Source organism: Berghia stephanieae, chromosome 1 (assembly GCF_034508935.2).
Source record: "Berghia stephanieae isolate SIO BIC M18660-M18661 chromosome 1, UCSD_Bste_1.3, whole genome shotgun sequence".
NCBI lineage: Eukaryota > Metazoa > Mollusca > Gastropoda > Nudibranchia > Aeolidiidae > Berghia > Berghia stephanieae.
In genome coordinates, this window is record NC_088360.1 from 145,012,452 (window position 1) to 145,029,452 (window position 17,001).

At 35.5% G+C, this 17,001-nt stretch overlaps 1 protein-coding gene across 1 annotated transcript; it reads left to right on the forward strand.

The window, feature by feature from the left end:
* Positions 1-6,137: 6,137 nt before the first annotated feature.
* On the forward strand, positions 6,138-16,209 carry LOC144963414 (splicing regulator SDE2-like). The gene is made up of 6 exons (XM_078897418.1): positions 6,138-6,400; positions 7,935-8,049; positions 9,126-9,237; positions 10,235-10,404; positions 11,458-11,551; positions 15,636-16,209. The coding sequence occupies exons 1-6, from the start codon at positions 6,311-6,313 to the stop codon at positions 16,144-16,146; spliced, it is 1,092 nt and encodes a 363-aa protein (XP_078753544.1). The 5' UTR covers positions 6,138-6,310; the 3' UTR covers positions 16,147-16,209.
* The last annotated feature ends 792 nt before the right edge of the window (positions 16,210-17,001 follow it).

Below are 17,001 nucleotides of genomic sequence, written 5' to 3' on the forward strand. Positions count from 1 at the left end.
TACCCCCTGCCTTTGTGTTGGTTTTTACAATTATTATTATAATTAATTTTGTATTTGCTATATGGAAAGTTCATGGGAAAACACAATGATGCACTTGATGGGGTTATCTCTAGAAAGCTAGCCGGGGCCTTCTGATCTCCCATGATGGGCAGGGAGGTCAATTGCCTATCTTCTATCCACAATATCTGTTTCCCTTTTCATGTTCTGGGTGGGGTTCCCGACCTCCCATAGTGGGCAGGGAGGTACTTACTGTGTCTTCTATCCCCCTATATCTGTTTTCCAACATGCTTTCTGTCTTTGTCTCGGAATGAGATTACTTGGATTTGTCCTGGCGCTGGCCGGAGTCCTAGCTGGGAGGGAAACAGTTAAATGCATAGTTATTGTTTTGGGAGATGATATTATTTTCCTTGTAAATCATCTCTTTGTTATGTATTATTATTTTTATTTTGAATGTATAATGTAAGCATTTGAGTGTGTTCCTCTTTGTTGGATTTTGTGCTTGTGTCCGGATGAGACTTATAGGTGATCTCAAACTAAGTACATTGGTGGTATGGTCTTGGAATCTACATCTGATCCCTATTTGTTCTCAGTTCCCCTTTGTCTTACTTTTTCTTGGGTGCTTTAATTGTAATTCTAGAACTTTTTACTATCCTATTTTATTCATTTTTACTGGCGCTGATATAACCTAAATGTGTTGCAAGCGCCGTAAAACACTTAAAAAACAAAAAAACAACTTAGTTTTGTCCTGATCCTGGTCGGAGTCCTTGGCTGGGAGTCGAGGGAAACAGTCGAGTGTATAGTTAATAGTGTTGGGAGATAATATTTTTTCCCTTGTAAATCATCTCTCTATTCTGCACTGTATTATGTTTTGTATACATATTATATATGATTTGTAAACATTTGAGTATATCCCTCTTAGTAGGGATCTGTGCTTGTGTCTGGATGAGACTTATATGATCTCAAACTAAGTACTTTGATAGTGTGGTCTTGGAATCTACATCTGTTTCCTATTTAAACCAATTCCCCTTTGTCCTACCTTTTCTTGGGTGCTTTAATTGTAATTCTAGAACTTTTCACTAACCCATTCTCTTCCTTTTTTCTGGCGCTGATATGACCTGAATGTGTTGCAATTACCCTTTGTCTTTCTTATTTTTCCAGGCACTCTTTGTTTGCGTGCCATATGCCTTTCCTTAAATAACCGCCGAAAACTGGGTGGGGTCTTCTACCCCCCCTGTATTTGTTTTCCGGATTGCTTACTGTCTTCTATCCCCTTATATCTGTTTTCCAACTTGCTTTCTGTCTTTGACTTGGAATGGGATTAGGGCCTACTTGGTTTTGTCCAGGCCCTGGCCTGATACCCTGGCTGGGAGGGAAACAGTCAAATGTATAGATAGTTTTGGGAGATGATTTTTTTCCCTTGTATATCATCTCTCTGTTATGCACTTTATTGTTTTGTTTTCATATTATATATCCTTTGTAAATATATGAGTGTATCCCTCTTAGTTGGGACCTGTGCTTGTGTCTGAATGAGACTTGGGTGATCTCAAACTAAGTACTTTGATAGTGTGCTCTTGGAATCTACATATATTTCCTATTTGAACCAATTCCCCCTTGTCTTACCTTCTCTTGGGTGCTTTAATTGTAATTCTAGAACTTTTTACTATCCCATTTTCTTCTTTTTTTACTGGCGCTGAATTGAAATAAATGTGTTGCAAGCGCCGTAAAACCCTTAAAAACATAAACAAAACAAACATGTTTTGTAAACATTTGAGTGTTCCTCTTGGTTGGATCCTGTGCTTGTGTCTGGATGGGACTTTAAGCGGATCTCCAAGTTCATAAATAGTTTTCTCTTGGAAATTTTCCTCTGTTCACTATTTGAACCAGTCCCCTTTGTCTTAACCTTTTCTCGGGTGCCTCAATTGTAAATGTAGAATATTTTTGACAATCCCATCTTTTCCCTTGAGACTGGCGCTGAATGACCTTAACGTAGGCAAGCGCAGTAAAACCATTACCCCCCCCCCCCCCACCCCAAAAAAAAAACAAAAAAAAACAAACAAAAAAACCCACAAAAACCAAAACCAACAAACCCGGGTTACCTGGAAGTGCAATGCCATTATCCACTCTGCCATCTTGTCCCACTGGCGTTGAAATTGCCCAAACGTTCTTGTTAGTGCCTAAAACCCCTATAGGCAGTGTGCGCTTGGCTAAGAAGATGACATTGCCATCCGGAAGTATAACGGACCAACACACAAAACTGTGTATCCATGAACGTTTATAGTCAGGTTAATACTGTTCAGTGAGCATCACTCAAAAACGCGGATGGCAAAAAAACAAAACAATAACAAAGACCTGAGTGACGTCATATTCGAACTATCTATATTATACAAAAACAAATATGAACTGGAGTAAACACAATTGCTACGTCATCATTTGTCCAATTATACAAAATGGGATACACAAACTGTGGGAACCTTTTGGGATTTCCTCCCATTAAAAAAATGGATGTGGATAAGCTGTAGATTCACACACACACACAACCCAAAAAAAACAAACAAACAAAACAAAAAATGAATAGGGGATCGGAGCTTCTTGAAAGACGACCGTACTTTGCATCTAGGAAGGCGTGGGATCTCCACTTATTATTATTCTCTATCTTTTGTCCCTGTTCTTTATATTATGTATCATTAGTAAAACATTTGAGTGTATTCCTCTTAGCGGGGACATGTGCTTGTGTCTGGATGAGACTTTTAGTGATCCCAAACTAAGTACTTTGATAGTGTGCTTTTGGAATCTACACCGGTTTCTAGTTTGAACGAATTCCCCTTTGTCTTCCCTTTTCTTGGATACTTTATTGTAATTCTATAACTTTTTACTATCCCATTTTCTTCCTTTTTACTGGCGCTGATATGACCTTAATGTGTTGCACGCGTCGTAAAACCCTTAAAAACAAACAAACAAACAAATATGAATTGGAGTAAATCATTGCTACATCATCATTTATCAAATTATACAAAATGGGATACACAAACTGTGGGAACCTTTTGGGATTTTCTCCCATAAAAAAATTAATGTGGATAAGCTGTAGATTCACAATAACAACAACAAAAAAAAAAAAAAAACAAAACAAAAAATGAATGGGGGATCGGAGCTTCTTGAAAGACGACCGTACTTTGGTCCTGGGAAGGCGTGGGATCTCCACTTATTATTATTCTCCTCTATCTTTTGGCCTTGTCAACTAATACGCTTCAACAGTCGTTACGTCACTTCCTTCGTAATGACGCATGGTAACTTAGTATCTGGCTCTAAACTATCGGAACAATGACGGATGCCCTTATGAAATATTTCTCCGACGAGCATAAAAGCGTATCCAGAGGAAACAAAACACAAAACATTATAAATCTGATCATGTTTTGAGTTTTACACATTCTGATCAGAAGACATATGAAAAGTTCTAGCTAACATGAAGAATAAAAAGTACAGATTTTCTTTGTTTAGAACCACGATGGCCGCCGTTGCTGGGCGACATGACATCAGACTATTGAATCCAATACCGCAGAGAAGTCGTGATGTCACACCCTGTGTATCTCTTCAAAACGTATTGGATGTGTGTAACTAGTCCTCTGGACAATGATGCATAACCAATGAATAGGCTACATATTATTGAATCATAAGGCTGCATAACTATTTTAGTAGCACATTTTTAAAAAAATTGAGTTTTATATAGCGCAAGATCCACTAAATGTGCTCAAAGCGCTTTACAAGGGGTCAACAGCAACATTTATCATGTAGGACGGGACATGACGATATTACAATTTTTGGGCCAGGTACTCATTTTACACCTGAGTACGGTGACAGCGCGAGGCTCGAACCCAGGACCATCCGATCCGAAAGCGAGTGTCATACCACTAGACCACACCACATAGCCGCACAAGTAGCAGAAGGTACAGGCACATTCTTATGATTACGGGGCGTAAAAGAGCGAGAATGGGTTATCTCTTTTGACGACCAGCATTTATTTAGACTAGAAAATAAGTTGTCATCACTCTGACACCAGAAAATCAGTTGCACCAGGTGCATAATATGTACCCAGTCCTCCAGAAGACTGGATTTACACTTCCAATGAGATTGGAACCAGTTGTTTCACGCCACACTTTTGTTCCCTATTTTCTCTGGGTGGTCGAAGAGCTCGCTTATGTTGTGTCTTCTATACCTCTTTCTATGTTTTCCTATTCTACATTGCTCTCGACTTTGTTCTGGATTGGCATTGCTCGTTTTTTCCCCTAGTAAATTATAGTAAATCATCTGTTTGTTATGCATTACTTCGTTTTTAGTTTTGAATCTATACTTTGTAAAGATTTGAGTGCAACTTAAAACAGCGGGGCCCTTTGCTTGGGCCTGGGTGGGAATTTTAGGTTATGCCAAAATTGACACATTGATAGCTTGTTCTCTATTTTAAACCAATTCCCTTCACCTTACCTACCTTTTCTTTGGTGCTTAAACTTCACACCTAGAACTCGAACCTTTCCCTCATCATCTTCCTGTTTTATGTTTATACTGGCGCCGAAATTCCCAATTTTGCCGCAACCGCCTTAAAACTATAAAAACAAAACAACTAATTTTCTATCCCTAGGTGAAAGCTTTCCACTTCCACTTTGGATCTTTAAAGTCTTTAAATTTAGAGGTTTTGAACGTTGATTGTGATCGTGTAGGAAGCCGGCATAAATCATAAATGATAAATGCCTATATAAATCTAAAGATATTTCTAAATATATTTCTCAGCTTAAATCTCCAGTTCCTGCCCACCTATATACGTTTTGTATTATATACCTGCTTGTCTCTCTCAGTATGAATTTGAAATTTTGTAATTTGGTTAATTTAATCTGATAATTTTTATCTTACGCAATATCAGCTAAAGCGCTTTACAAGGGATCCCTAGCTGACAGCAACATTTAACATGTAGGATGAGACATGGACGAATTCGAAGCTTGACTGAAGTGAAGAATGTATCAATAAAGATGTGAGAAGTGAGAAGATAGATTGAAATGGTTCGGACATGTAAAGAGACGGGAGAGGGAGTAAGCGGGAAGGAAAGAATTGGACTTACAAATAGCGGGAAAGAGGAAAAAGGGACGCCCAAAGACTAGATGGTGGGATAAGGTAAAGGATGATAATATGAAAGAACTGGGCCTGGAGGAAGATGATGCGCTGAACCGAGATGCATGGAGATAATGGCAACCCTGCAAACTGCGGGATATAAGCTGAAAGAAGAAGAAGACGATGAGACATGACGTGTGTTAAGCGATATTACACCCCCCCCCCCCTATAGACAACTCTGTTAACGGCCAGATACTCATATTGCACATGAGTACGGTGAGAGATAGTGAGTAAAGTACCTTTTCCAAAGAATCATCAATACTCCGATCAGAGCGGGACTTTTCTGTTCGAAGACGAGTGTCATATCACATAATCGTATAGCTGCATTGCTTTACAAAACTTCGCCTAGCAAATTGCGTCATGTTTATATAAACATGTATCTATAATCCTTAATTAATTTCCACAGGGCACCTATTTAGCTTAAATGCAGGTTCGAGCCTCCATCGCCGCGCGAAGTTTTTATTCTCTGTTGTCTTCTGGCACTTTCCTACTCACTTCATTTCTTGTTCTTGGCAGCTTTACATCCATGGAACTGTACATTATAACATAGCTTGGTGATAGTTTCAAAACAGACTAGTGCGTATCGGATTATGCGGAATGTGTGGATAAGGCCAGATACTGAATAACCATTTTTGGATAACTTGTAGTGAAAACCATCATAAGATTCACTTCACAAACTGCGTTTCTTTATCTCGTCTATACATTAATGATCATTAATCACATCACTCTTTTAGATAGGAAAATACTTCCATACCAATGTAGACATGCTGTCAATTTTAATAGCTAAGTTATTTTGGCTAATATTTTTTTTTTCTCTCAACCTGTTTTATTTTAAATTAAGTGTTATGAATGTTGTATTATGTTAATACATATTTTTTGTCATCTATTTTAGGTTAGAATTTACTGACTTACGGATCTAGACGATAAAAACAAATATATTATTCGAGTCGTCTTTATATCAACATAAAAGCAAAACATCTGGCATATTTACCTCAACTAGCCAGGGGTAGCCACAGTCCGACGGGGTCCGACGCTTATAATTTGTTCTGAGTTAGGAGAAAGACTGCCTGATACTGATAATTGGCCACACTTTCAATATTAAAAAAAAATAAATAAATTTTTGAAGTTACTATTAGATCAACAAGACGGAACAGCCATGTCAATACAGTGTCAAATTGGATGTCATTGTCTCATCAAAGATTTTAATTCGGGTTCACATGTCTCTCAACTCTTGAATGAACTGAACGTAAGTACGGTACAGCACAGGTAACGGCAACGGCAACGCCTCATTAGACTAATCATCCTCCCCCTTTAATATTAATTAAAATTCCTCCTCCTGTCGCTATCACTACTCAATCAACGTACAGTTTCTGCTTGTCATCGTTGTCATATTCTTCTCCTGGCCCCCCCCCCCCCCCCCCCCCCCCCCTTTCCTCATCGTCATCAGCATCATAACTCATAACCATAGTCATAGTCATAATCATCCTCTTCTCCTCCTCGTCCGCCACTCACTCGACTCACTTCGACTCCTCGTCCTCCTCCCCCTCCTCCTCCTCCTCCACCTCCTCCTCCTTCTTCTTCATTTTCTTCTAATGTGTGTGTTCTAATTCCGATGCCGATAAGCGAATCAATCACAATCGATGTCTAAGATGAAGACTGGTCAGTTTGGGAGTCTAGTTTTTTTTTCTTCTCTAGATTTAGATTGCCAATTTTCAATTACATTTATATTATATTATTATTATTATTATTATTATTATTATTATTATTATTATTATTATTATTATTATTATTATTATTATTATTATTATTATTATTATTATGATATCTTCAATTGGCAATTCAGACTCGAGTCTGCGGGCAGTGGACATAGGGTGGAACTGATATATAAATATAAGAAGAGTTCAGAAGAAATCTGTTTTGCCCATCTTATCATCAGATTGACTTGATTGACTCGGCCAATACCTTCTCTTCGGACTGTGGAGGGATTGCTGCCTGCCTAACACTCAGAATTTATATTATTTTGTCCCTGTATTATTTGGACAACATGTAAAGGTGTTAGAAAATACGCTTTTCCTTTAGAGCACAATTACTTTGAACGACCTTTTGAAGAGTTTTAACTCTTTTCTTTTTATTTTCTAACTGGACTTTCAATTGATCAATGATTTTGTTTTTCTCATCAAGTAAAGCAGTTTAGACTGTGTGCTGTTACTATACCATTATTGTTATTTTCATTTGCATCAATTTTATGTAATTGTCATAAGATACATTGACATTTTGAAAAACTATCAGGGGACGATTCAGACTCGATTCCAAGTAACTTGTCAATTGTACATGATGCACATTGGAATTTGAATCCAGCTATTCAGAGACCTAAGTCTCAATAGCCACAACCTTTATATTTTCCTACCATTATCTTTTTAAGATAAATTGTTTATTGCTTGTGGCCGTTTTAGATTAGGTAGTCTCAGACAGAAGAATGTTGAGTATACCCATCTAGAAGGATACCAATGGAATTAATATGCCATGGGACACACATAGACATCAGCAATTGGTGTAATATTTGGACGTTATTCAAGTGTAAAGTAGGATTATCTTTGTTTTCAAAATATTTTACCTGTATTAAAGTACTGGCTATGATCTGGTAAAGTAATCTTGTCGGAGAAGCACAACAAGGTATATATTATTGCAGTGTCGAATTATTGAAAAGTGTTTTATAAGCCATATTTAAAAGTCAGTTTTATGTTATTCAAACATTTTGACCTTTCTCCATTTCTCTCCAGATTGATCATAACTTGTGTTATGTACTTCATAGAGGCCGTAAAATTGAAGGGACAAGTCTGTTGGAAGATGGCAACATTTATCACATTATACCCAGAGTACTTGGAGGAAAAGGAGGTTTGTATGCAAAGCATGTTTGGGACAGTGACAAGTAGATTCTTTCTATTTCTGGCTATTTTTTTTTTTTCTATGTAATCGGTAAGCTTAATTTACCAAGAGAACATCAATAGCAATCTTTTAGACTTGGAATACTAAAACAATCAAAAGTGGCAATTTGTCAACCATAATTTCACAATGACTCACTTGACATGGAAACAATTCCAAACAAAACTGATTCTCAACATAAAATCTTGACCATTGCACCCTCCTTAAATTTTGTTTTTAATTCTCATTCATAGGAATAATGCTTCTTTTTTTATGTCTATTTCACTCCCTTTTCACTTTTAATCCCTGTTCTATCTTTTTCAATCGTCGCATCTTCTTACATGTTCAACATTTGAAAGATTTCATCTTTTTATCTTTCTCTTTCACATTTATTGATTTTAGAATATCAGCTCTCTAAATCTATGACATGAATCATCATACAAAATATTTTACAACGTTTTTTATGTTTTCATTTACCAAATTTAGTTATAAAAAAATAAGTATTCTAAGGATGTCAAGATTTATCTATCAAATCATTACTTTTGTTAGCATTTTGCCCCCCCCCCCCCCCCCCCCCCTACTATAACCAAAAAAGAAAAGTAGCCGGAGTCTATCCCATTTTTTTTTTATAGCATGAAACGGACAATTGCAATTTCTTACTACCCACTTATAAATAGGATGCTAGTCTGTTGCAAAGTACTTCCTGCTAAATATGACTGACCCAACTTCCCAATCACTGCTGGGTGGACAGGGCATCAGGAGAAAAACAATCTCAACTCAGGTTCAATCTCAGTCCCTTTGCATGTGCAGTGAGTGCTCTACCAACTGAGCTATATCTTACTATAACAAGGGGGTCATTAAATTTAAATAGAAATATTGTATGGTTTCATAAAATTTTCTCTTTGCAGGTCTAATTGATTCACTTGTTATTTTGATTTTTATTTACACTTTTTTTTTTCTTCATCATTATCATGGTGTGAGTATAAACACTTGGCTCACATTTCTTGTTTTCTTGGCAGTACTCAAAATAATTTAATATTTTTATTCAGGTTTTGGATCTATGCTTAGAGCCATTGGAGCACAGATTGAGAAGACGACAAGTCGAGAAGCTTGCAGAGATTTGAGTGGACGGAGAATGAGAGATGTTAACAATGAAAAGAAGTATGCTCTATTGGTGTTTTTATTTTTAACTGTAACAAATCTGCCACTGGTTTTGATTTAACTTTCAATCTGTACATGTTTTTCATTTCTAAAGTAAGCTATTTATGATTTGTCTTTCATGGATTTCGATTTTGACCTGTTACATGAAATTAGAAACAAAGAGTTTAGAATATTGTAATTATAACCATAGGCCTAAAGAGCCGGTTTTTTTCCCCATTGGTGCCTTTAGTTGATTGCTACCTTTGTAAAGTGTTTCCATCAGATCTATCCGACCCAGCTACCTAAACACATTGCTTGGTGCAGAAAATAACCTTACTGCAGGTTTGCATACATGTCAATTTTATTTAGCTACTTGGAGCAAATATGCAAAAAAATTAACTAAAAAATGAGTTTCAAATCCTCTCTACTCCAACTGTGGTGTGATGATTACCAAAAAAATATTAAAATAGAAATTCATGCAATGGTCCATTCCCCCAACTGATATCTAATCAGGATGTGAGAATTGAAAATCTAAGTCTAAATTATAGAATATGATTGTAATTAAAATGATTTTAAATGGGTTTGAATTCATTTTTTAAAGACTTCTAAAACAGATTACGTAACTCATAAAGTTAAATTTTATCATTTTTTATTTTTATCATAACATAATACCAGATTTAGACAAGAGGTCATATATATGGTTATAGGGGTTTAACAACTATTATATATAATCAAATTGTAAGCCTTAAGACAGATTTCTGATGATGTTAACAAGAACAATAAATTGGTATTTTTGTCGTTGTTCTGATCACATAATATGGTTAATATAAGTTTAACATTTGTTATAATCAACTTCTCAGCTTTTTACTAAAGTATAATTTTTAATACTCTAGTTGTGATGATTTTTTTTTTTTATGTCGGAATTTAAAAAATATAACTTGGGTCTAAAAATATCGTATTGTATCAGGCGTTTGTAGATGTTTGTGTAAATTTAAATTTTGAAAATCCATGTTTCCAGGTTGAAGGATTGGCTTGCAAAAGAAAGTGACAGAGAACGTGAAAAAGCCGAACGCAAACAAGAGAAACTGGCTGCCCAGTTAGCAGGGCCAAAACACAAGTTTGATGATCCTGAGTATCACAAGCAACGATCCAAAGTCCAAGAAGATTTAGACGATGCCCTGCAGAAAGGTAATGACTGATTTGTATGGGATTCATTGGTCTGCTCATTGCACAGTACGGCCATTGAAAAATAGGTTGTGAATTTTAAATGCTTTTACAATCATGAAAAATGAAGTGAGCTACCAATTTGCACAATCTCATTGAAATGAATCATTTACAACTTGTTTGAATGTATGCAAACTAGACAAAAAAAAGGGCCTTAATAAAATACACATATTGACAAGCCTATAGGATTAATTATTAAACCATCGGGTACTCCCTAATGGTATCTTTAAGTCTATCTTTCTATGTTTAAAAAATACCTTTGAATAAAAAAACGGAATTCTTTAAATGTTATTGGTTTTATTTGTTTTGATTTATCAACAGACAAAACTATATTATTCAAATCAAATTGCATATATAAAAATTTCATCTGCTTATGGTCTTGTACTAGTGTCTTCTCCAAACAGTTTGAAACAATTGCAATTGTCTATTTTATGCTACTGAAACCAGGTTTAACTCTGGCTCCCTTGGTCTCTGAGTGACTACTTTTACAGTTCCATTCTTCCATATCTCGTGAATGCCCCTGAGTATAAGTAAACCCTAGCACATTTCATATTGTATTTTCTGACAAATACTTTGTTTTATTCATAAGTGCTAATGGTTTTCTGCGCATCTGCAAAAATCCACGATTTTGTAGTCACAGGAGGAATTTCCTCCATTAAAAAAAAATACATTTCCCCCAATCAAATGTACTGGCCGTGAGAGACTTGATATGAGGTGGAACAAATAGATGCAGTGTCTCACTTTCCAGAAGTTGACAAAAGTATTAGTGATAGTTTTATCTTCTCAATTGCTCTAAAAGTAAAAGGTTAGTGCAGTACAAATGGGGCTTAATAAAGGCAATTGTTTAAAATTTTCCTTTTTTTTTTTCACCTTAGTCACCATCAGCTCTGATTAATTTAATCTTCTCAAAGGACAAGGAACATTTTTGAATACCAGTTAAGAACCATTTAAATTTGGATTGTCTGTGATTTTTTGCTTCAATTATATTGCTTTTTTTTCTTTTCTTTTCTATCCTAGGTTTGAAGAGATCTGTTGAAAAAAATGGGGATGCATCTTCATCAACTCCCTCTAGACCTGTCAAGAAAGTAAAGACCACCTCTAATAAAGAGTGGTGAGTATTTATTACATTCCATTAGGCAGAGAGTATTTGCCTTAAACAACATGCCCCAGCCGTTGTGTTTCAGACTTGTCATTTGTATCGAATCAATCAGTGGATGCAAATTGATTTTTCAGCCAAATTCTATTATTCGATTTTTATCAAAATTTTAATGGGGAAATTAGTGAAAAATATTCTTGTTTTAGTCAGTTTGTGACCAAATTACATTTTGACATTTCTTAAGTTTTTGAAAGTAATAATTTCTATAAATTAGTATGAGAATCATGCATTTTGTGTTAAGATTTTTTTCTCTTGAAATTTGGGTATTTTCCAGAAGTAAACAGTTTTTAAAACATTTTTTTTGTTTATTCATCTTAACAACTCCACTACCACGTTGTCTCATTCATCCTGTTTTTTTTTATAAAGGGGAAACTGGAAACGTCCATTTTATCTGTTTTCGTATATTAAATTGAAACTTACATTCAATTTCACATTGTTATTTATTCCAATGAGTGTATGAAAATCACAAATCACACACCAGCCCATGTGAATGTTTCGATGACAGTCTGATGCGTTTCTGTCCATTTGAAAAAAATTGATTAAAAAATCGAGCTTTTATATAGAGCAATATCCACTAAACGTGCTCAAAGCGCTTTACAAAGGGGTCCCTGTCCAACAGCAACATTCAACATTTAGGACAAGACACTATGCCTGTAAGGCAATATTATAATTTTTTTGGACAGAGACAATGCTGTTAACGGCCAGGTATTGATTTTACACCTGAGAGAATGTGAGTAAAGAGCCTTTTTCATTGACTCAACTATGCGCCGAGCGGGACTAGAACCCAGGACCTTCCTATCCGAAAGCGAGTGTCAGACCACAAGGCCACATAGCCGGTGTCCATGTAATTATCATTTTGTCATCAATCAAGGGACTGATATAAGCAGTAAATGCATTCACTCAATATTTGTATTTGAAAGTCAGACCTGCTATTATGTTGATGTCAATACAAACCTTTTTTTAATGCTCGAGTTGATTTATTATTCATTGCATTTTATTCAGTTTCTATTTTTATTAAAATTTGATGATGGATTTCAGGTTTAAGAAAAAGACTTACCTATTTTTCCAAATTTCATTTATTTGTACACAATTTTGTTTTTCACTTACAGTGTTTTATTTTTTAAAATATATTATGTATCTCTCTGTTTGCGCTATTTGAATGATTTCTGAAATCTCCAACTCTATGCAATCCCGAAAAACACATGGTCTAAAAAATGTTACAAAATTATACAGATCAATGTTATGATGAGAGAAACTACAGCGCGAATATGTAACAGTGCTTGGCATAGTCAGTCGAAAGGTGAAAACATTGGATTTGCATTTTCTGAAAGAATATGCTCACGAGAGCATTTTAATCTTTATTTGAAGTAAATCGGGTGATCAGGAAAGTATCCAGCATCATTTCTCAAATTTCATACTTTTTCAACTTGACTAGCTGTAAAAAAATATTTAGAAGTGAAATTACGCTTTGATATTTCCCGAAGATGTACAAAAAGGGTTGATTTAATAATTTATGACAAGAACTCATTTTTGATAAAAATTGACCTTCTAACTAAACTTCGCAATATTTCAGTTCAAACCTTTTCACCATCCAACTGATTATGTCATTTACTGTAACATATGTAGATTTACTTGCTAAGTGTTATTAATTATACTGTTAATTGGAAGTGATATTATAGATAGCTTCAAGGCGATGTGTACATATTAGCAGGTCTGATAACCCAAATTGTTATGATCTCATTAATTTATGTAATGGAAATACTCTCAAATCATTGCAAAATATCCATGACAACAATGTCGAATCAAGCCATAATTGTATCAGACCTGGAAATAAGTACACGCTGCTCCAAGGGGTTTTAACGCTGCTCCAAGGGGTTTTAACGCTGCTCTAAGGGGTTTTAACGCTGCTCCAAGGGGTTTAAACGCTGCTCTAAGGGGTTTTAACGCTGCTCCAAGGGGTTTTAACGCTGCTCCAAGGGGTTTTAACGCTGCTCCAAGGGGTTTTAACGCTGCTCCAAGGGGTTTTCATTCTTCATCGTTGAGCTTGAGCTTTTTTTTTTGAGCTTTATATAGCGCAATATCCACTAAATGTGCTCAAAGCGCTTTACAAGGGGGCCCTGGTCAACAGCAACATTTAACATGTAGGACGGGACATGACGGCTGTTAGGCGATATTACAATTTTTCGGACAAAGACAACGTTGTTAACGACCAGGTACTCATTTTACACCTGAGTACGGTGAGAGAATGTGAGTAAAGAGCCTTTTCCAAGGACTCAACTATGCGCCGAGCGCAAGGCTCGGACCCAGGACGTTCCGATCCGAAAGCGAGTGTCATACCACTAGACCACATAGCCGCATCGTTATTGTTTTTTGCTTTGGGCGTTTGTTTGTCCATTGTTTGATGCTGTCTAACCAGATTGTTTTTCATTTCTCGTTCCATCATATGACTTAAATTTTACAATACAGTGTAGATTGAAGAAAACTGTACATGTGCGTTATATGGTGACAAAGGTTAATATTAATATACAATTTTATTCTTTCATGATTCATCTTATCAGAGGTCTTCGTCATCTCTTATATTTTTAACCACTTCAGTAATCACTTTCAATTTTCCCAGCTGATGACATGTTACAGTTCGGTTTAAATGCATCTATCCTATTTATTTTTATTTTCATATCCTTGATTCTAATAGTCCACACATCTGAACTATTATCTTGCCCTTATGTAATACTTCAGGAATTTTGTCTTCTTTTCTAGATCTGGTTTACAATGGTTGCAGGTGATCATGATATATAATTGTTTGTTTTATTCATAGTGGCCAACTATCGGAACTGTCTCGATTTGGCAATCTGAGAAAAATTTAAAGACAAAAAATTGGGACTGTTTATATGGATGAAATGACCCTTGCATGTTCCAGGATTATGCTTTTTTGATTAGAAAATTAAAATGGGAACAGGAAAATCTCTAAATAATAATAATGGTATAGATTTATTGTGCGCCAAACATCTTTTCATCAGGAGGGCTCTGGGTGCATAACATAGATTAAGCCCTAACACAGTAGGCCTACACGACCAACGCTAATTATACACATAATGAAAAGAAAGCCTGTCGGAATAAGAATGTCTTCAACCGATGCTTGAATTCCTCTAGTGATGACGAAGAATGTATCTCAAGTGGTAGCAAATTCCACAACCATGGGCCAGAATTCTGAAAGGCTTGTTCACTGTCACCAGATTTTTTCAAATAATAGTCCAAACATACTGCTGTTTTGGGTCATGACAATGTCCTGTTCTTTTAGCTCTTTGAAAATTTGGCCGCTCTATGTTTATTTGTCAATTCAAGTTATAAATTGTCTTTTTATCAGTTTAGGAATTAATATGATGCATATAATCAAGAGTCCTTCATATTCTTACTCATCCAAACCTCTTCGCGGGTGGTTGGATGGGAGCATCACCCTTGAATCATATACCTATGATGTTCGCATGGGTGTACGATCCGATAGTGATGTCGTTTCTTCTTCTCTTTACTAGCCTATCCTGCTTCTTTGGTTTGTGATTGTATTTTTGACAGGGGATATTTTTTTTTCTGTAAATCTTCTGCCTGTTTGTTCTTGGTTATTTATAATTTAGCTTATGATATCTTTAGGTTATGATTTTGATTTACATTTGTACTATTTTTGTTAGATTGCTTGTTTTTTTGTTTCAGCGGTCTCTCATATAACCTCAATTGTGTTGGAAGAGACCTAAAGCAACAAACAACAACAACAAACCTCTTCATTAATCGCTCTAATATCCCAGCTGATGCCAAAGTTTCAAATGCATCTCTACCCTTTTTATTTTCATGTCTTCTTTTCTAACAGTTATAGTCTACCCATCTGAACCATAACCTTACCAAAGATCATATTATGTAACAATTCAGAATTTCGCCTTCATTTCCAGGTCTAGTTTACAATGGTTACAAATAATGATGATTTATAAATGTTCATATTTATTTGTCTATCCAACCTATAAATTGTTTTTTTTCTTTCTTCATTTGTCAGGTTAGGGATGGATATCGACTCAGACGACCTTGACAGTGATTCTGACAATGAAGCAAACCCAGGATCTCCAGGTTTGAGAGAATCTGAAATTCAATCAATGTCCTGCAAAGATCAAAGTGGAAGTGATTCTTTGTCGAACACTTCTGGCAAAGATGGAGACAAAAGTACTGAAGCTGTCAAAGGGGAAACATCGAAATCTGACATTTTACACGGTTCTAATTCAAATGACGGAAAGATAGAATCTAACACCAAAGATAAATCTATAAATGCAACAAACAACACAGATGACGATGACAAACCAATTGATTTAGATGAGATTATCAGTATTGACGATCTCACTGTCATGAGTTTGAATCGACTAAAAAATGCTCTGACTACTAGGGGTTTGAAATGTGGCGGTACATTAGAGGAACGAGCAGAAAGACTGTTCTCGGTGAAGGGATTATCATCAGACCAGATTCCAACTTCATTGATGGCTAAATCGAAAGGGGTAGGAAAAAAGTCAAAGTGAATTGATTCATTTTTATGTAAATGTAAATAGTTTTATTATGTAAATAAATGGAAATTAAGACAATTTCATTGTTTTCAAGAAGTTGTTAAATTTGTAAAATGGTGTGTGGATAGATGTTTGTTGATTACAAGTGGTTATAATCTTGTCTGCCTCCATTTTAATGGGATCCTGTGCTAGAGTCTGTGTAAGACTTTGGCTGGCCTGAGGCTGCTGATTACTGCTGAAGTTGACTTAACAATAATTGACGACTCAAAACAGTATTATTATTATTATTATTATTATTATTATTATTATTATTATTATTATTATTATTATTATTATTCTGTTGGGTGCTGAGAATTGAACTTACAGTAAAAAAATTGAGACTTTGATCAAATTACTATGCTTTATTTAGCAGTGATGATAATCTTCCAGCTGCTTTTGCCTTGTCAAAAATTTTCCGTTGATAAAAGCTCCGGTTGCTAAGTGGTGTATCTGTGAAAAAAACCCAGACAACATCATGTCTTGTGTCATTTATTAATGTTTTGAAGTCTAGAAGTTGGATATTAACTCACTCAACCCTAACACCGACTATATCCATAGTTTACCCGAGCTACTTTTACCCCATGCCTATTTATTATATTTTTTACGGGACAACGTATAGGCTTAGTATCAAAGCTTATGTTTTTAGTCTTTACATGTTAATGATAGTTGAATAAAACTATCTATGTACATACTCATTTTCAATACATTTTTTTTCCAATTTTGACAAGTATCAAAAGTATCTAGGATTGAGTGAGTTAAAGGGATCTTCAATAATTTCTTCTCCTTTGGGTATCTCTTCGGTGCCAATCATCCCTCCAGGCTATTTCAAGG